The following is a 22,252-nucleotide window of genomic DNA, read 5'->3' as shown; positions in this document are numbered from 1 at the left end:
GCAGACAAGCAAATCACAGAGTCTTTTGAACGCATTTATTTTCCAAAATAATATGTTTTTATTTGTTTCAGGATGTGCAAAATTAGTTGCTTATTCCAAACATATTGTTTATAGTTATGAAAATAACAGTTTATCATTCAACCATCTGATGAAAATCTTGTTTTAAAGGCGATAAACAGTAGGATTACACACAAACCTTTCCTTATAAATTATTTAATGACAGACACACTAGTTCTATAGAGCAGACAAGCACAGAAAAAACAGTATTAGTCATGATGAACTTTAGTGAGGCATTGCCACAAATCTACATTGATGTGTTGAGTCAAAAGAAACAATGAACCACAGCAAACACCTACTGACAACCTGAGAACTGTGATAATATCTGACAAACTTTCATACAAAACGATCAAAAAAATCACATGTCTGTTTTTGGCGGGATGTCAACCACCGTATTGGACTTCGAAGGTCCCATGCCGTTGGAAGTCGGCGTTTCTTTGTACACAGACTCTAACACTTCCTTCGGTGATGGATTCAGATTTGCGACAACAGCAGTTCGGGGGGCTTGCGAGTTCCCTTGGTGCACCTCAGCGAGCCTCTCCATCTCTACGTGCTTGTGGCCTTTCCTTTTGCCGAGGACCTTCACGTAGTTGGCTGGGACGAGGCCTGTAGTCTGACCCTCCAGGCTGGCCAGCAGCCAGCCACGCACACGAGGCTGTTGCTCTAAGGAGAAGGAATATGATCGTTATGATAGCCAAAGCAGGGGAACTGTCACAAAGATGTCTTTTTACAAAATACATTATATACAGTATTATTTCGGTGCGCACGTCATTTATTCATAATATAATATCAACGCTCTATAAAGGCATGAACAGGGGGGATCTCCTAAGGAGGGCTCCATGATTCTTGTATATCACAATTTTGTTGCTGAAAATGCAGATCATGATTGTCTGGTAAGGGTGGGCGGATCGATTCAAATACTGACCGTATGCACACTAAGGAAAATGTGAAATGTAATAAGTACTTATTCTTCTGTTGTTTGGCTACTTTACATCAGTTCATGGGAAATACTACTAACTTGCAGTGGTTGCAGGGATAGTGTTGATTTTCATTATAATCATAAAAAAACACAGAATGGCGGTGCAACAATATCCATACAATATTTGAATTATTTCCTACTATTGGCTCTGATTTAAATGATTTGGTTTTTGCACTTAAAGCAAAAACAATAAATGGGTCAAATTGTATAGTGCTTTTCTACCTTCAAGGTACTCAAAGCGCTTTGACAGTATTTCCACATTCACACACACATTCACACACTGATGGCGGGAGCTGCCATGCAAGGCGCTAACCAGCAGCCATCAGGAGCAAGGGGTGAAGTGTCTTGCCCAAGGACACAACGGACGTGACTAGGATGGTAGAAGGTGGGGATTGAACCCCAGTAACCAGCAACCCTCTGATTGCTGGCACGGCCACTCTACCAACTTCGCCACGATATTTTTATAAGAAAATACCCCTCTAACCATTGTAGATTTATCCAACTTGGTATTGTTACTGTCAATATTTGTATTGATCCGCCCATCTCCGTTAATATTTAAGAGCTCTAGCTTGCAGTTAGCTGATCATTTATCCTTGCAGTGTGTAGTGTAGCATGTTTAGGTATGACTCGTCCTCCAGTGATAATGTTACATGTAAGAGACTTAGTTTATTTACCGCCATGGAGGTGAGGATTGCTAAATTAGAAGTGGCTTTGCACGGGCGGAGGGACGTTAACAAACCACTAGCAAGAATGTTACAGTACATTGATGATGCATTAATTCACTTGTCGCTGTCAAGTTTGCAGGACATAGCTAGAATGTGTCATGAACATGTATTATCACGGTGTACTCTACTTCCGACCAAATTCATATCATTTATATCGTAAATTGTCTATCGCACAACCCTAGTTCTCTTTTACACTTACTGTCACTGATAGCTGTAAGATTTTTGCTATGTTGTTAATATTGTTAGTTACAGTGTTCCATAGCCACTTCACAGGTCAATTATTGCAGTCCCAGTGTATTGCGGATTTAAAAAAAAATTTAGATGTCAGTAGTCATTTAAGCTTTCATGTTCATATTACAAAAGTTTTAGAGTGTATAGAGTGTTTTAAGAGCATAGTAGTCTTTGTATGTGTTGCTGTGTCGAGGGTTTATAAAGACTTAACATACATATAATATAAAAACCCTGAAGTAATTATGATATAGCCAGGCAGATCTCTACTAGGAAACTTTTAGGGGGTCCGTAAAAAATATAATTCACGCCGAAATAGCGGTTTTTATTACAATTCAGACTGGATCCAACATTTTTCAAGAACTGATTTTTAAAAAGATGCTTTTGTAAAACCATTTCTGTTTTTATGGTTTGTCAGATATCAGCTTCAGCAAAGGGGTCTAAACGTCAAAGCAAGGATCTTGCCAATATGTGTAGTCTGGTCTTAATTCCTCTACACAACAGGAGCGCTCTAATGTTTTAATTAGATTTCTATCGATTAATCGTTACACCCCTAGTGACGGTCATAGCAATGACACTTGGAGGACCCTCCAGGCTACCAGTAAGTACTGTAATCAGAACACTCTTGGGGCTACTATTGGGTAAAACAAGTATAGAAGTGACTATATGGGTGTTATTCATCATTAAAGGGCTCTAATCATGTTTAAAAAAAAAAATCCTTTAGAAGGTTGTAAACAGTTTTTTATGCTTTAACTAAGAAAATATTTGATTCATTAAAAACAATCCGATCACATTTAACCACAATTAGAACCTTTATTTAACCAGATGAGAAACCCATTGAGATCAAGATCTCTTTCACAAGGGTGACCTGGCCAAGAGGTCAACAGCACGTCTCAGAGCAGTTTCAAATAAATAATACATTAAGACATACATTTTAAAATACATAAGAGAACTGTAAAACAACAAAGATTTACACCTTTTAAAAACACAGGCACTGTGCAAACGTCTCTCGCTGTTTGTCCCTCAGGACAAAACGGAAGGCTCCAAATGGAAGTAGTTCTGTAAGTTTCAGTTTTGTCTGCAATGCATTCCATGCCATAGGAGCAGCAATGCCAAAAGCTCTTTTGCCAAATTCCGTCCATACATGAGGAACAGTTAAAACATACAAATTGTTGGAACGTAATGCGTAAGAGCTGCTTTTTCTTTGTAACAGAGTACACAAGTATGGAGGCATTAAACCTAAAAGAGCCTTATAAATGATAGTCAGCCAATGTGTGTATCTGCGTTAGAGATGCGCGGATAGGCAATTATTTCATCCGCAACCGCATCAGAAAGTCGTCAACCATCCGCCATCCACCCGATGTAACATTTGATCAGAACCGCACCCGGCCTCACCCGCCCGTTGTTATATATCTAATATAGACGATGCAAGGCATTAGTGAGGTTATAAAGCTTTTGCCTGCTAAAGAAAGGAGACTGATCCAATGCAGCACAGACATTCGCGTGCCACGCTGTCACGACCCAGACGCACACCAGTGCGCAATCATATGGGAGCCGCGCTGAGCGCGTCTCGCTGCCGGCGACGGCCGGGTATGGGCCCGACGCTCCAGCGCCATCCATTTTCAGGGCTAGTTGATTCGGCAGGTGGGTTGTTACTAAGGCTGCAGCTAACGATTATTTTTCTATCGATTAATCTATACATTATTTTTTTCGATTAATCGGTTAATCTATAGATTATTTTTTTTCGATTAATCTATAGATTATTTTTCCTTTTACCGATTTTTTTTTTAATTTAAAATGAAGATGAAAAAATAAATGTAGGCCAGTTTTTTCAAAAGGCATGGCTTTTATTTACAAAAAAAAAAAGTATGGCCACTCAGTCAACATTGACAACAACATGACAAAATATTCTGTAACAATGTAAACATTTAAAACTTTTAACATTTAACAAAATTAAAAGTAGCTTATTTGCTTTTAATGTGCAAATATAAAAGTAAACATCCAGTGCAAATCTTAATATTCTGCAATAGTATAAGCATTTCAAAAGTAAAAGTATTGCTTATTTTGCTTTAAAATGTGCAAAAATAAAGATAAACATCCAATTCAAAAAAGTGCAAAACGGAAATATTCTGTAACAACAGTGTACACATTTCAACAAAAGTAAAAGTATTGCTTATTTGCTAAAATGTGCAAAAATAAAGATAAACATCCAATACAAAAAAGTGCAAAACGAAATATTCTGTAACAACAGTGTAAACATTTCAACAAAAGTAAAACTTTTGCTTATTTTGCTTAATAACACAACAATGATAGTATGATTAAAGTGAAAGTTAATTGTTCGTTTGTACATAGTATACGTAACTGTTAATGTTGTAAAAGGTATTTGCACAACTAATTAACGTTAGCGTTAAAGAGGAGCGCGTCTTTGTAAACACTGAACAGGCACGCGTTTCAAACGCTCCTCTCAGAGCGAAACGGTGCTTTAGTTTATGAATTTACAACGCAGATACAAATGACACATTCATGTTTTTGTGTAATGATGACAACGTATACGGTACTCACGCGGACGATTGACTAGTTGATGGTGATGGCAAGAACGCTGCCGTTGTGCTGCTATGATAGGCCATTTCCGCTCGACACAGTGTGCATACAACAACATTATTAGCAGAGGTGGGTAGAGTAGCCAGAAATTGTACTCAAGTAAGAGTACTGTTACTTTAGAGATTTATTACTCAAGTAAAAGTAAGGAGTAGTCACCCAAATATTTACTTGAGTAAAAGTAAAAAGTATGTTGTGAAAAAACTACTCAAGTACTGAGTAACATACACACACATATCATATATATATATATATATATACATACATTGATATATACAGTATATAATTTATATTTATTTATTTTGCCGTTTTTCTTTACATGTTAAAGGTGTTTTAATAATTATACATGCATGTTTAACATATAGATTCCTTTCTTTCATGAAGACAAGAATATAAGTTGGTGTATTACCTGATTCTGATGACTTGCATTGATTGTAATCAGGAAGTAGTGCTGGTAACGTCCACGTTTTCAAATGGAGGAGAAAAAAAGTTCCTCCTTTCTGTCTAATACCACATGAAAGTGGTTGTTATTTGGCATCTTATTTGTCCACCTTCCATATTCGTTTTTATACCTTTTACAAGAAATACATTGGCGGCAAACTCCGTAGCTTGCTAGCTTGTTTGCGCTGGCTTTCGGAGACTCTTATTTTGAAAGCGCAGGCGCAATGGAGCGGGACTTTTATTGTGAAGACAGGAACTGTGCAGTCAGTCTTTACGGTTGAAATAAAAAAGGGTCTTTTTTCCTTCACACTTTTGATTGATTGATTGGAACTTTTATTAGTAGATTGCACAGTACAGTACATATTCCGTACAATTGACCACTAAATGGTAACACCCGAATAACTTGTTTCAACTTGTTTAAGTCAGGTCATGTGACCCCTGGCTCTGTTTGATTGGTCCAACGTCACCAGTGACTGCATCTGATTGGTGGAACGAAGTGAAACGTCACCAGTAAGGCAGGCACTTTGAAGGTCTGTCTGACAGACCAAAACAAACAAAGCGTGCATTAACAGATCGATAAAAATTAGTAGCGAGTAGCGAGCTGAATGTAGATAAAAGTAGCGGAGTAAAAGTAGCGTTTCTTCTTAGGCTGTTTATTGAAATACTCCCACACTTTTGACGACTTTTGGCGTGCTTTTTTCCCCTCGCTCGCACCGCTCGCATCGTCTGCTTTGCGCTCCGCCATGACAGTAGTGTGACGTAAATATGCGACGCGTCGACGAACAAAAACGTCCTCGACGTATTTACGTAACCGATGACGTCGACTACGTCGACGCGTCGTTTCAGCCCTAGTTGTTACACACTCCTTAGCGGGTTCCAACTTCCATGGCTACCGTCCTGCTGTCTATATCAACCAGGGTGAGCCCCACCCCTTTCGTGAGCGCACTGCGCGCGGAGTACGTACGTGACCCCTGTTACGCGCCCCCGGCAACAGGGGTGGCGGGCAGGTAAGCTGCGCGGGCGGAGCGCGCGGAGTGACCCCTGTTACGAGCCCCCGGCCACGGGGGTGGCGGGCAGGTAAGCTGCTTACCTGCTGCGCGTGACGCCGGCCGCGGCGAAGGCGGACGAGGCGGGGTGTCGGTGCGGTGGGCGCGGTGGTGACCCTGGACGTGCGTCGGGCCCTTCTCGCGGATCGCCTCAGCTACGGCTCCCGGTGGGGCCCTCTCGGGGGAAGGGTCCTTGGTCCCGGACCCCGGCAAGGCGTCCCTTCTCCGCTCCGTAAAAGTGTCCATCTCTTTTTCTTTTTTTTCTTCTGTTGTGGCATATGCAGCAGGTGCCTGCTCGTTTTTCGTATGTAACAACATTTAACTATGTATATATATTTCCGAATTGGTTTAACTGCCACCCGCCTGAATCTATTTAAAATCTAATTTTTTTTTATTTCAACCGCCCGACCCGACCCGACCCGCGGATAAAATCTAATTTTTTTAAATTTCATCCGCCCGATCCGCGGATAATCCGCGGACTCCGCGGTTGTGCCCGCAAACCGCGCATCTCTAATCTGCGTGCACTCAATGAAGATAAGTCTGACTTCATATACAGTTGACAATGGTGGGTGAGACTACGACAGCCAGTAACAAATCTTAGTGCTGAATGAAAAACAGTGTCCAAGGACTGGAGGCATTTAGATGAAGCACTAAAATAAAGCACGTCTCCATAATAAATTACAGGCAAGATAGTTGTTGTCACCAATTTCTTTCTGACTTTAAGAGAGAAGCAATTTTTATTTCTAAAAAAGAAACCGAGCTTTACCCTAAGCTTAGAGACCAAGTTGTTAATATGGGCTTTAAATGAAAGCTCCTGATCAAGAGTAAAACCCAAGTACTTGTAATTTAAGACCTGCTCTATAGGGTTTCCATTTGATGTTACGATATTTGGAATATTTTCCAGTAGCACCCTTGAATGAGAGAAAACCATTACCTTGCTTTTATTTGTATTTAAAAAACAATTTTAAATACAGATAAAAGCAAGGTAATGGTTTTCTCTCATTCAAGGGTGCTACTGGAAAATATTCCAAATATCGTAACATCGTAACAATAAATAAGGGACGACTGTATTTCATTAATGACATTTATACTCTTTCCTATCCAAGATGTCAGCCAATCTCACAACATCCCATTACAGATTGTGTTCAACCTTAGAGGTTCTACAGCAATTTTTAACAAAGGTTAACACATTTTCTATAAAACCTCTAGGGAAGACTTACGTGACCGCCATAACCACAACACCAGGAGGAGCTCCACAAACCACGTCAAACCCAGATTCCGATCTAACAAAAGTCTTAACTCATTCTCCTTCTATGCCACATCAATATGGAATGCACTCCAAACATGTGTAAAAGAAAGTGCATCTCTATCCTCCTTCAAAACCTCACTAAAAGAACACCTCCAGGCAGCTACAACCCTAGCCTAACCCCCTCCCCCCACCACATCCCACCTCCCCGGATTGTAAATAATCAAATGTATATACTTGTTCTTATGCTTTCTGAGCTCAATATGGTCACCGCTCGCTGTACATATCCTACCGAGTGAGACCTACACTGTTACAATGTCCATTTCTCAGATTATATAATTGTTGATGACTGAAGTATGCTGATAGCAACCCAACCTAACCCCTGTCCCCCCGTCCCATCCTCCTCCACATCATACCCCCCAGATTGTAAATAATGTAAATAATTCAATGTATATACTCTGATGACTAACTTGTGTGATGACTGTATTTATTATGCTGATAGTATATATTTGTACAATGAATTGATTAACGTGGATGACTTAAACAAGTTGAAAAACTTATTCGGGTGTTACCATTTAGTGGTCAATTGTACAGAATATGTACTGTACTGTGCAATCTACTAATAAAAGTTTAAATCAATCAATTCAATCAATCAAACGTGTTTTTTTCCACTTCACATATTTTCCGGACAATAAGCGGCACCCACTAAATTTTAAAAGAAAACGTTTTTCCATATATGAGCCGCACCAGAAGATAGCCACAGATATATACCGGTATGTTGTGAAATGAGATATCCATCCATCCATCCATTTTCTACCGCTTGTCCCTTTCGGGGTCGCGGGGGGTGCTGGAGCCTATCTCAGCTGCATTCAGATATTTACATAGAAATATGTTGTACCGGTAAGTGTTTACCAGCATACCTTAATTGTGTCCAAACAATGCCTGTAACACGGCAATAAAACGGCTAATCAAATAAAAGAGAAATGTCATTGATGTCTTTATTCATCCTTTATGAGATAAATACAATTTACCGTATTTTCCGCACCATAAGGCGCCCTGGGTTAAAAGCCGCGCCTTCAATGAACGGCATATTTCAAAACTTTGTCCACCTATAAGCCGCCCGGTGTTGTAAACCGCATCTAACTGCGCTAAAGGAATGTCAAAAAAACAGTCAGATAGGTCAGTCAAACTTTAATAATATATTAAAAACCAGCGTTCTAACAACTCTGTTCACTCCCAAAATGTACGCAAATGTACAATCACAAACATACGTATATCAACATGGACAGAGCTGCGTGAAAAAAGCCACCCGGCCTCTTCGCGTAAACTTAAACTTACCTTAACCACTCGCTCATCTTTTCTTCATCCATCCCTTCGAGTTAGCTTTTATGATGACGCCGGCTGGAAAGGTCTCTTTTGGCAAGGTCTTCCTTTTGAATATCACCATGGGTGGAAGTTTCATTAGCATGGCAAGCTAGAACCACAGTGAAGGATGACTTCTCATTCCCTGTGGTGCGAATATTCACCGTACGTGCTCCCGTTCCACAGTGCGGTTCACAGGAATATCAGTTGCTGTGAAATACGGTAGTAATCCGTGTGCGGATGGAGAGATTGCGTCTTTTCATGAACCGGATCCTTGTCGCTTTGTAGGAGCCATTTTGTGGTCTTTACAGATGTAAACACACAAAGTAAATGAAACGTACGGTGATATCCGCGCGCTTTTTCTTCTTCTACGCGGGCGGGTGGTTGCTTACAGTAGAAGAAGAAGCGCTTCCTGTTCTATGGGGGCGGGTGCTTACCTTGGCGGTTGCTTGCGTAGAAGAAGAAGCGCTTCCTGTTCTACCGGGAAAAAAGATGGCGGCTGTTTACCGAAGTTGCGAGACCGAAACTTTATGAAAATGAATCTTAATATTTATCCATATATAAAGCGCACCGGGTTAAAAGCCGCACTGTCAGCTTTTGAGTAAATTTGTGGTTTTTAGGTGCGGCTAATAGTGCGGAAAATACGGTATCTCTTTTTTTAATAAGGTTCAAGATGTTTATCAGGATTCTTCTTCCTTGTACTTTGTAAACACTTTGAACAGTTTCTTAAAGTGAATCATTTTAGTACATCGTTTGATTTCTTTGCTTAATCCATCCATAATTTAGCTTTTAAAAAATTTAGCCGCAACCTTGTATAAGCCGCAGGGTTCAAAGCTTGGAAAAAAGTAGGGGCGAATAGTCCAGAAAATACAGGGTTTACTTTAGCCTATCTTGTAGCTGCAAAATGATTACATATGGCAACCAGAAACATTAGGGAATAAACATTTGTTAAACAGGAGTATTTGTGCGTTCTTTAATCCATCTAAAGAGACACTAATAAACCAGAACGCTTTTTTCCAAGAAATACTTGTCTAGACTTCAGACTGCCAAAAACGTACCTTTAGGTGCAAGGTTGAGCATATCCCCAGCCCGGAAAGAAATCTCCTCCTCGGACGAAGCTGAAAAATCATACTCCGCTCTCGCCACCACATGGTCGTCCTCCCCACTGGCCCAGTTTGTGGCTACAAGAACACAACACAATCACACTCAGGAGTAGGCACAAAATAATGTGATGGAGAACATTTTCAAGATATCTTATGCAAATAAATATGTTAGGATGGATATTTTCTCAATAGAGCACCAAGGACTTTTTTTTTGTTGCAACTTCTTCAGTCTTTCCTAAACATTCCTTAATTTGTGGCAGCCTAATTTGTTTCAACCCCTGTGTGAAGGTGTAGCTTTAAAAGAAATACTGTATATCATATATAGTGGTACCTCAACTTAAGAGTGTCCCAACTTCAGGTAAGAGGCATCTCTTGAGTTACAAGCATCCCCGCTATTAGTTGGTGTAGCAAACGCCGCAGTGAACCCTTTAAGAGCCGACCAAAACATCTGGTCTTCTTGCTAGCATTAGCTTATAGCTGGAGATGAACATAACTTTGTTTTTCAACCATGGGAATTTGGAAGAAAGTGGGTGTGAAGGACAGTGCTGAGAGGAAATTTAAAAAAGGCATCAAAAACATGCCAAGCATATTACTGCTAGTCTGCACCATACTGAAGAATGAGTCTACCGCCATCCAAGAATGTTAAAATAATATCTAAACGGTGGACATGTAACCATAAACAATAAGCTGCTACTGGTGTGTTTGACAGACAAGCAGCTGAAAGGACATACCGGTACCTTAAAAGTCCACCTTTCAAGGTAAATGTTGTAAACTACTATTACATTACTTCACAGAACAACTGTAGTTGTTTGTAGTACATGCTATTATATTGTTTTAATACAATATTTTATATGTAGAAATTTGTATTTATTTTCAAAAGCCTTGTTACATGTTAAAACAGCGATGTTTTAGGAGTGTGGGGGCGGAGGCCAAGCACAAATTAAATAGTTTTCAATTAATTTCAATGGGAGACGTTGGTTTGAGATACAATTGTTTTGAGTTAAGACCTCAGTCACAAAAACAAAGCTTGAAGGTTGTGATACTAATATGCTGCCAAAACATAAACATATACTGTTCATAAAGCAATAAAAGAGCTTTCATCATTTTATGTGCCAATTCAATAAAATGTACTCACTTTGGGTCCTGACCTCAAGTTTGGTTTAACATGCAAGTTTAGTCAAATATCCATACCAAGCCAACAATGCTATAAACATTTATTTACTTATTAACCAATACTAAATCTCACCCTTGTCTTCAGAGCCAGTGGCAGACCGGAGCAGTTTCCAAATGAGGTAGGGTCCCCCAAGGACGACAGCGAAAAACAAAAAGATCGGCCATGACTTTACAGTCTGATCGTCCATCGCTGCAGCGGGGCCTCTGGGTGCACTAGTAGAGAGCGCGTCACTTGCACTGTCTGCCCATAAATCCTCAACCTCAGCATCTGACCTCCGTCCTAGTAGTCTCTGTAAGCGTCGGTAGAGGTATCTCAAGGTGCGGACCAGCGCAAATGCTGACAAAACCCTGGTGAGATGTGCTCGTAACCTCGTCAGGTGGTTGGCCACATCCAGCACAGCCCGGAAGCTGTTATAGACAGCTGAAAACGTGGCGTCCAGCATCATGCTAACCGAGGCGAAGGCTTGGACGATGCTTTCGATGGACTGGAAAGCACCACGGCTGCTTTCTTCCGCCTGTTGCACAAACCGACTGGGGACAACTTCGTCTGCACGCGGGAAACGACCGTATCCTCCAGGGCCATAGCCACCGCTGTAGTTGTAGGGGCTGTAGCCGCCATACATGGAGCTCCCATAGGGGCTGTAGGAAGAGTTGAAGGTGCTGTAAGCTGGACGGTATGACTGCTGGACGGCACGAGGAGGCAATGGTGGTGCAACTCTGGTCAGGACAGGAGGGCCAGTAGGCACCGACAGGCCTGCACGAGGTCCAAAGTCCGAAGACCTGTTTGGGGAGCATAAGAGTTGTTTGGTTTATGATTTTAGTAAACACATTGTAATGAACAAGCCAAATGTTGGCACATCACCAGGTCACATCCAGTATGACTCTCAAATCAATCCAATAAGAGCAGTGAAGTAAACAATATCTCAAAGCAAAGTGACTGATCAGCATCAAAACCACATCAGTGAAGATGATTGAGTTAGTAGGAAAAAAAAGTAATGAATAAGTTAAATGACGTACTGTAAGTAATGAATGACCATGTACACAAATGTCACCTATGGATCGCAGAATACACAACTGAAGGCCACGATAGGCCGTGTTAGCAAAACAACATGACTTACTTGTTCACTACTTTCTCAAAGTGGTTAAAATTACACAGCAGGTAAGTAAAATATAGTAAAATATAAAACTATATCTATATCTTTGCATTGACGTATCCCCTTTAAAGTCAACACCGGCAACTTTGACGTTAGCATTCGTTAGCAAGCGAGTGGCGTTGTTGCTTTCGCCTTCTCACAAACAAATGGAGCGATGTTGCGAAATAAACGGAACAAACTCTTCCACGTTTTACCTGTAATTTACAGGTGCGCCGATTGTCCCGGGAATACGCCGTTCCCACGGCTTTGGCGGTGGTTGGGCGTCCATCGCACCAAAACGTTAAATAATACAAATCCGCTTTAGACCGAATGCTCCTGAACGCATCCCATGCTGCCTTCAGGTTCTCCTCGTAAATTTGTACTTCTTATTTTCTTAACTACATTATTCTCGATAATATCCATCCATCCATCCGATTTACTACCGCTTGTCCCTTTAAAGGTCGCTGGAGCCTATCTCAGCTGCATTCGGGCGGAAGGCGGTGTACACCCTGGAAAAGTCGCTACCTAATGTCTGTTAAATTAATTACTCCAAATAGTGTTAGACGATTAACTGTTTACTCGATGATAAAAGTCTATAATATGCATATCTGATACTACACATCAAATACATATACCTTGAAGATTTGTCTTCGTGTTCTCCCTTTTTTTCGACGTCATATCTCAATATGTGTTAAATTGTCTGGCCAAAACGTATTGGTGTACTGCGTTAATGTGTCCAGCAGAGGTAGCTATGCGAAAGAAAAATACTCAATGGCATTGAAAAACAACCTCGAAGAAAAATCGGTATTTATTTTTTTCAGAATGAGCAAGTGTATTATTTACAAATAACGTTAAAAAATATAAAAAGAAAAAAAAGAAAAGAAAAAGAAAAACAAGAAGCAATGAATATAAACAACATTAATAAAAATGTATTTAAATTATTATTATTATTATTATTGTTATTATTATTATTACTAGTAGTATTATTATTACTACTAGTATTATTATTATTATTATTATTATCATTATTATTATTATTATTATTTTTTTAATTGTTATTATTTTCATTATTTGTAGATTTTTGTAATGGAATCGTATCTTAAAACGCCCAGAGTGCACTTATTCTATATTATTATATTGCATGTGTATATATACAATTGATGTTGTTCAAACCTAAGAATATTACCTTTTGAGTTAAGACCACAAGAAAAAGAAATGAACAATGAAGTGCTGATTCTAAAATTTCCCCCTAGCAACTGGGGACAGAAAAGGCCGTTTTTCTTTAACCAACTGGAACTGAAAGTGTTATATGTGTTTATGGTGAATATGAACACTTATTAATTAGAAAGAAAAATAAAACAGTGAAATAATATTGAAGTTATATGACAGAAAGGTACCAAAATATAAGTTTGAATGCAATAGTTTACATTTAATCACAGATTAAATCAGCCCACAGATATATATATATATAAAAAAAAAGGTAAAATAAATTATATGGAATAAAGCCTAATTTTAATTTAGTTGAAAAGTTTGCAGTGTTTGTTCAAGAAAACCTGCCAGCCAACAGGGCAGGTTCAGAGAGTAAGTTTCCATGGTAACTGACTCTGAGTTTGACTTACCTCTCTTTTTTGGAACAGAAAAACCTGAGGGTTTACATACTTAGAGAGTTCACTTAACCTGTTCCATCTGTAACACTGCCACCACCATGTTTGACACATTATACAAGGTGCTTTGGACTGTGAACATGTGGCCAGTGTGTGGCAGTATTAACATTTAGGAAGGTTTGACTAGATAATGGTAACATCCTTTAACGTGTTTTGTCCTCATTCAGGTAAATTCTGCAACAATCCTCTTTAGTTGTGTTATGCTGCAGAGGACACGTATCCCAACATGACATATACAACCCCTGGATAAAATATGGAATCATCAGTCTTAGTGGATGTTCATTCAGTTGTTTAATTTTGTAGAAAATAGGAAATAACAGACACCACACAAAACTATGATCATTTCAAATGGTAACTTTTTAGCTTTAAGAAACACTAAAATAATTTGAGAATATACATTGTGGTAGTTAGTAAGTTTCATTTTTTGATCAAGCAGAGTAAAAACATATGGAATCAATTCTGGGGGAAAAAATTATGGAATCGCCCTGCAAATTTGTATTTCCAAACCTGACACCTGCATCAAATTCATTCTGTTTATTAGTCTACAGTTAAAAAGGAGTGTTCACACCTTTGAAAGCTGTTGCACCAGATGGAGTGACATAACTCGTGGCTCCAACACGAGAGATGTAAATTGAAACAAAATAAAGGATTATCAAACTTCTTCAAGAAGATCGATCTTCGCGTAATGTTGCAGAAGTTGTTGATTGCTCACAGTCAGCTGTGTCTAAAATATGGAGCAAGTACAAACAACATAGCAAGGTTGTAGAAGGCAAGCCTACTGGTAGACCAAGGAACACATCAAAGTGTAAAGGCAGAAAACTTAAAGCAATATGTCTCAAAAAATAAAATTCACAGAAAAACAAATGAAGAACAAATAGAGAAAAACTGGAGTCACTATCTGTGACCGAACGAGAAGAAACCACCTAACGGAAAAGGAATTTAAATATAGAAAAGCTAAAGGAAAGCCCTCATTAACATCTAAACAGAAAAAAACAAGGTTCTGATTGGGCTAAGGAAAAGCAATTGTGGTCAATAGATCAGGCAAAGCGATGATGATCCTGGAACTTTTGTTTGGTAATGTTCCAATGAGATTTATGAAGACGACTGCCAGAAGAAAACATGCACATTTCCACAGTCAGTGATGATATGGGGCTGCATGTCAGGTAAAGGCACTGGGGAGATCCTTGTCATTACATCATCAATAAATGTACAAGTTTACATTGACATGTTGGACACTGTTCTTATTCCATCACTCGAAAGGATGTTTGGGGAAGATGACATAATTTTTCAAGATGATAATCCATCTTGTCATAGAGCAAAAACTGTAAAAGCGTTCTTTGAAGAAAGATACATAAGGTCAATTGTGATTTCGGATTCCAACCCAATTGAAAATCTGCGGCGGAGATTGAAGAAAATGGTGCATGACAAGACTCCAACCTGCAAAACTGATCTGTCAATCGGAGAAAGTTAGAACAATATTGATCAAGAGTACTTTTTGTCACTTTTTGCCTCAGAGACGACAAGCTGTATAAAAGCCAAAGGTGGTGCAACGATATTGTAGTGTTTTTGTATTTGTTTTGAGTGATTGCATCATTTTTTTCACTCTGCTTAATCTAAAAATGAAACTGTTACTGAATACCACAATTAATGATTTGGATTTTTTAAAGTGTTTCTAAAAGTACCAGGAGAGTGGAAAAACAAGTTGCCGCTATACTAAAATAATATATCTAATTTATGACACCTAAAGACTCCCAAAGTTTCTGAATACATAGATATAATCAAAATAGTATCAATCTCACGGAGATTCCCGAGCCATTTTGAAAAATAATGAGGAAGCCAGTCACGTGATCGCGTAACGTACAGGTAGGAACCGCAGATCTCTTCATCACCAACAACAATGCAAATCATGCAGACTTTGTGAGAGCCAACAACGATTACTTTGGGCAAAATGATAATCCAGAACCTTATATTGTTGATCCTGAAGATAAGGAATATGAGTTTTAGAAGCTCTGCTAAACAGATCCAGCTTTAGTGAAACACTAAGCATCATGTGGCAGTATTGCTAAGTGCTAAACAAGAAATACAAACTACAAACATGACAAAACGATCGCTTACTGTACAATGTCTGCTCTCACTGCGATGACGACTGATAGGATGTCCATGTCTTCCCGTTTCTATAAAGTATTAATCATGATGCACACGAAGGGTTAACAAGGAAGTTTTCCTGCAGACACTGTCTTCGGTTGTGTGTGTTTGTCTCCATCTCCGGTTATAAATTGAATGTCACAGATGAACAACTTCTAGATTTATGGCTAAATCCTCCTAATGTCCAGATGAGAGGCATGATTTATAATCTAGAATAACTTTGACGAGACGAGAAGGAGGAGCAGGACATCACTGCCAGCTCACAGGAAAGCAGCATAGGCTGTGAGCTATCAATCCACCGCTAAAAACATTGCTAATATTTGGTTAATATTCAGGTCACGATATGTATATAGAGTATTGTGGGCGGGTTTTGGATGGTTATTTAGAGGGTTTTGTGGGTGGAATAGAGAACCGCCATTGACTACATTGCCAGAGGTTATTTATTTACGACTTAGAATGCATAAAAAAAAAAGAAAAACATATGTGTTCATGTCTTAGGTAGGGATTGTCAATGATAGACAGCACATCTCTGTCTACTATAATTTTTGCATATTTCCAGTATGACTGTTATGATATTATGGTCAGAGTGGAGACGCATTCCCATTGTGACGTCAATCTCCGGAAATAGCCAAAGGTATTTGGAGCGAAATATTCAAAATGGCTGACTGAATATGTGGCATTTTGTGATGTTTAAACTGTGTTTTTAAATACTTTGCGGATTGTAAATACGATTGGATATGGTTTAATGGTTATAATGAAACTTAAGTAAGCATATAAAGTCAAATTGTTTTTCCACTCTACTGGTACTTTAAAGCTAAACTCTTTCTGTTCCCCCTCATCCTTGTGGCACCCCATGTAGAATGCCACACTGGGCTGATATTTGACATCGATTGTGGTGTCGTGTAAAGGCACGAGCTGATATTCCACTCGTAAAAAGACACACAAAGCGGTGTGTGAGGAGGCGGCTGCTGTCAGCGTGAGGAGAGTGTCTCATGAGCACGAGCACGGAGTGCAGAGGTGTGTGTTGTGGTTTGACGTCACAAGCCCTGTGATGTCAATGCTGCAGAGAGGGCGTGTGCTACTACACACCAACATAGGGTGTGCTGTGTTGCCGCAAGCAGCGTAGGTGTGTGAGTTTGCCTGCCATTTGTGAAATGATGGTGTCTGGATCCTGGGAATGGATTGATGATGTCATAGCGTGTAGGAAGATGCTTGACCTGGCATTTGGGGTTCATACCTTTTGTGCTGTAGTGATTTCTCATTTACACTCACACACGACACATGGCCTATGGTGAAAACACTCTACGTGCATTCGCTCGCTGGATGGAACCTTTTTTTTTTTTTGCAAAACTACACAACTCTGATTATCCAAATTTTATTACTGCATTATTTCATTCTGCAACATTTCTAGTTAGTTTTGTTTTCTTCGAACAAGGTTAGGACACATTGCTGAAGACATATTTTATTTAATATTGCATTTAATTGTGTTGAATATTTATAATATCCATCAATTCTTTTTCTACCGCTTGTCCCTTTCGCGGGGGGTCGCTGGAGCCTATCCCAGCTGCATATAATATATTGTAATTTTTTCAAATTTTTTTTGCTGCAGCTGTTACATATGCTGTAATTTAATCTTCGTAATATCGCTAAAATTCGTTCCATTTTGTCCACCAGCGACACTGAGATAATTATTCATGCGTTCGTTATGTCTCGCCTCGATTGCTGTAACGTATTATTTTCGGGCCTCCCTATGTCTAGCATTAAAAGATTACGGTTGGTACAAAATGCAGCTGCAAGACTTTTGACAAGAACAAGAAAGTTGGATCATATTACGCCTATACTGGCTCACCTGCACTGGCTTCCTGTGCACTTAAGATGTGATTTTAAGGTTTTACTACTTACGTATATAATACTAAACGGTCTAGCTCCATCCTATCTTGCTGATTGTATTGTACCATATGTCCCGGCCAGAAATCTGCGTTCAAAGAACTCCGGGTTATTAGTGATTCCCAGAGCCCAAAATAAGTCTGCGGGCGATAGTGCGTTTTCTATTGGGGCTCCAGTACTATGGCATGCCCTCTCGGTAACAGTTAGAGATGCTACCTCAGTAGAAGCATTGAAGTCCCATCTTAAAACTCATTTGTATACTCTAGCCCAGTGGTTCTCAAATGGGGGAACGCGTACTCCTAGGGGTACTTGAAGGTATGCCAAGGGGTACGTGAGATTTGTTTAAAATATTCTAAAAATAGCAACAATTCAAAAATCCTTTATAAATATATGTATTGAATAATACTTCAACAAAATATGAATGTAAGTTCATAAACTGAACATCAAATCAAGTAGGCTATTACATTCATTGCAATGCAACAATGCAATATTCAGTGTTGACAGCTAAATTTTTTGTGGACATGTTCCATAAATATTGATGTTAAAGGTTTCTTTTTTTGTGAAGAAATGTTTAGAATTAAGTTCATGAATCCAGATGGATCTCTATTACAATCCCCAAAGAGGGCACTTTAAGTTGATGATTACTTCTATGTGTAGAAATCTTTATTTATAATTGAATCACTTGTTTATTTTTCAACAAGTTTTTAGTTATTTTTATATCTTTTTTTCCAAATAGTTCAAGAAAGACCACTACAAATGAGCAATATTTTGCACTGTTATACAATTTAATAAATCAGAAACTGATGAAATAGTGCTGTATTTTACTTCTTTATCTCTTTTTTTCAACCAAAAATGCTTTGCTCTGATTAGGGGGTACTTGAATCAAAAAAATGTTCACAGGGGGTACATCACTGAAAAAAGGTTGAGAACCACTGCTCTAGCCTTTAAATAGACACCCCTTTTAGACCAGTTGATCTGCCGTCCTTTTTCTGCTCTGCCACCCTCTCCTGCGTGGAGAGGTTATTAGGTGACCACAGATGACGCGCTAGCTGTTCAAAGTTGAGACCTGGGGTGGACCACTCATCTGTGCATCAGTTGATGAGGTCTCTGCGCTGCTGACTTGTCTCCACTCCATATGATCTTCTTCTGGCCCCACTATGGACTGGACTCTCACACTATTAACTAGGTCCACTCGACGTCTATGTTGTGGCTTGTGCAGCCCTTTGAGACACTCATGATTTAGGGCTATATAAATAAACTTTGATTGATTGATTGATGATTGATTGATAATATTGTACATGTTATTGTGATTTTTTATATATTGCATATATTATATACAAATCTAATATAATAATATAATATATATGTATATATTATATACTCTATATACAATATGTAAATATTACATATATGTTATATTTTAAATTGCTACTATGGTACATTTTTAGTCTACTTTATACCTGCATTATCCTTTCAATCATTGCCCTTTCCATCCTTTGTAACTGAGCTACTGTGTGGAACAATTTCCCTTGTGGATCAATAAAGTTTGTCTAAGTCAGGGGTGTCAAACTCAATTTACCTGGGGGCCACTGGATGCAGAAACTGGGTGAGGCTGGGCCGCAAGAAAAGATTTCTAAAAAAAATCTAACACGCACTTTTTAATGAATTCACCTTCTTTGAATGGCTATCCCGCCCTAGCAACATACTTGCCAACCCTCCCGATTTTTCCGGGAGACTCCTGAATTTCAGTGCCCCTCCCGACAATCTCCCGGGGCAACCATTCTCCCGAATTTGTCCCGATTTTCACCAGGACAACAATATTAAGGGCGTGCCGTGATAGCACTGCCTTTAACGTCCTCTACAACCTGTCGTCGCGTCCGCTTTTTCACCATACAAACAGCGTGCCAGCACAGTCACATGTTGTATGCGACTTCTGCAGACACACGTAAGTGACTGCAAGACATACTTGGTCAACAGCCATACAGGTCACACTTAGGGTGGCCGTATAAACAACTTTAACACTGTTACAAATATGCGCCACACTGTGAACCCACACCAAACAAGAATGACAAACACATTTCGGGAGAACATCCGCACCGTAACACAACATAAACACAACAGAACCAATACCCAGAACCTCTTGCAGCCCTAACTCTTCCGGGCGACAATATACACCCCCGCTACCACCAACCCCCCCCCCCCCCCTCCCCCCCACCCCCCAACCCCGCCCACCTCAACCGACGCACGGAGGGGGGGTTGATGTGTGGGGGTGTATATTGTCGCCCGGAAGAGTTAGGGCTGCAAGGTGTTCTGGGTATTTGTTCTGTTGTGTTTATGTTGTGTTACGGTGCGGATGTTCTCCCGAAATGTGTTTGTCATTCTTGTTTGGTGTGGGTTCACAGTGTGGCGCATATTCGTAACAGTGTTAAAGTTGTTTATACGGCCACACTCAGTGTGACCTGTATGGCTGTTGACCAACTATGCATTGCATTCACTTGTGTGTGTGAAAAGCCGTAGATATTATGTGACTGGGCCGGCACGCAAAGGCAGTGCCTTCAAGGTTTATTGGCGCTCTGTACTTCTTCCTACGTCCGTGTACACAGCGCCGTTTTAAAAAGTAATACATTTAACATTTTGAAACCGATGCCGATAATTTTGAAACCGATACCGATCATTTCCAATATTACATTTTAAAGCATTTATCGGCCGATAATATCGGCAGTCCGATATTATCGGACATCCCTAAAAATAAGCAAAACTCTGATTGTGCAGTTTGAGTATACATATAGTGCTCGTTCGTTTCGCCAAAATAAGAGTTTGCATGCAGCATTTAACTCTTTTAACTGCTTTTGCTGCTATCAGCTGACCTGCAAAACAGCAACATGCCCACATAACACGCTGTTAATGGCGGTTGATTGGCTGCGTGTGAATTGCATCAGTGTGTCGACCTGGTAGTTACAGTAAGTGTGTGATGTTGGAGTTGTCCGACTGCTTATGTGGCCATGAACACATCACCAGCTGAGCCAAGTGTGTGCGTCTTTTGGCGCAAATGAAAAAGCGCATCCGTTTTGCTCAATAAAAGGATTGTTGATGGTGGTCTCCTCAGTCCTTCTCCTCCTTTAAACGTCTCATTGTCTGTTGTGACCACCTGTCTCTCACAGAGTTGCATTGCAAAATGGTATAGAATAAATTGTTGTTTGTTTATTTTGTTTGGAGTTTCGGTTGGATTTTGAACATTGGTTTCCACCTTACACTGTAAATCAGGGGTGTAAAACTCATTTTAGATCGGGGGCCACATGGAGAAAAATCCACGTTGTTGGTAAAATCACAGCACGATAACTTAAAAATAAAAACAACTTCAGATTGTTTTCTTTGTTTGGAAATAGAACAAGCACATTCTGAAAATGTACAAATCATAATGGTTTTTTGTTTTTTTTACACTTACATGTTTCGGTTAATAGTATTCTATCTTTATTTGTCGTTATTTATACTTTCTGAATAAATTGTGTGATAATGTTCATCAGTCAACTCATTGGTGTTAATTTCCAATCTATCAAGATAAAAAAATAATATCAAAATCAAATTACAGGATGTTATTTATGTAGTTTGATCATTTTCCTCGACATGTGGTTTATTTGTTTTTACATATGTAGCATAATCTACAAATATACAAATAATTGCAATTGTGACATCTAGTGGACACATTTACAACAGCAATTTCTTTCATTCAGAAATTTTGGCTAAATTTTATACTTAGCAAACTCATCCTGCGCGCCGGATAAAACCTGTTCATGCGCCGTACGTTTGACACCCCTGCTGTAAAGTGAAGGGAAACAAAATGATGATCATGGTGAATAATGACAGGTTATGTTATTATTTATTTAAACCTATATTCCTGCTAATTTATATTAAATTTGTCTGCACTTTTTTGTTAAAAAAATAAAAATACAATTGACACCATTTAGGGGGCTTAAGAACATTTTTTGGGAGGGGGTCTAAAATAGGCCTAGCGACACCCATGTATTGGATTAGTCTGTTTTTGCAACAAAAAAAACAAAAAAATATTGCTTGGAACTATCTGTGTTTGCTGAAAATTTTGTACTAAATCATCAAAATTATTTTTTTGTGATGAGTGGGCATTTTTCAAATTGGGAGTTTTGTTTTGGTTGTTGTAAAGGATTCAATTGGAACGCACATCAGCAGGATGGCTGATTCATGAACAGCTTCACAAAAACATTGATTTACTCAAAACAAAGAAAATTGATACATCTGTTTTTGTGTCTGAACTCTTCTTCACTGTCTCAACACGTCATAAAGTTGCCAAAGCTCACATGAATGCATTAACACATATTTGGGAACTTGGATGAGGTAATAGCTAGAAAGGTACAAATATAATACACCTATTTGTGGCAGCATCAAACAAAGTTATTTTGAAGTTTCACTTTTGCATCTCATACCACATTAT

At 39.2% G+C, this 22,252-nt stretch overlaps 1 protein-coding gene across 1 annotated transcript; it reads right to left on the bottom strand.

Moving 5' to 3' along the window:
- Nucleotides 1–34: 34 nt before the first annotated feature.
- On the bottom strand, nucleotides 35–12,703 carry pex13 (peroxisomal biogenesis factor 13). The gene is made up of 4 exons (XM_061963155.2): nucleotides 12,307–12,703; nucleotides 11,032–11,738; nucleotides 9,741–9,863; nucleotides 35–720 (listed from the first exon to the last, which is right to left on the bottom strand). Exons 1-4 carry the CDS (start codon nucleotides 12,378–12,380, stop codon nucleotides 416–418), a joined length of 1,209 nt encoding a protein of 402 aa, XP_061819139.2. The 5' UTR covers nucleotides 12,381–12,703; the 3' UTR covers nucleotides 35–415.
- Between the last annotated feature and the right edge of the window lie 9,549 nt (nucleotides 12,704–22,252).

This window comes from Nerophis lumbriciformis, linkage group LG02 (genome assembly GCF_033978685.3).
Source record: "Nerophis lumbriciformis linkage group LG02, RoL_Nlum_v2.1, whole genome shotgun sequence".
Lineage (NCBI taxonomy): Eukaryota > Metazoa > Chordata > Actinopteri > Syngnathiformes > Syngnathidae > Nerophis > Nerophis lumbriciformis.
The sequence above is the reverse complement of the archived record's forward strand: the minus strand, read 5'-3'. Positions and strand labels throughout refer to the sequence as shown.

Bases quoted from the DNA above. Each gene is read 5' to 3' on its own strand.
- pex13 (XM_061963155.2), bottom strand. From the start codon at position 12,380: ATGGACGCCCAACCACCGCCAAAGCCGTGGGAACGGCGTATTCCCGGG. The intron at 9,864-11,031 runs GTGAGATTTAGT...GTGTTCTTGTAG, and splicing joins CACTGGCTCTGAAGACAAGG to CCACAAACTGGGCCAGTGGG. The intron at 721-9,740 runs GTACGTTTTTGG...CCTTCTCCTTAG, and splicing joins GCTCAACCTTGCACCTAAAG to AGCAACAGCCTCGTGTGCGT.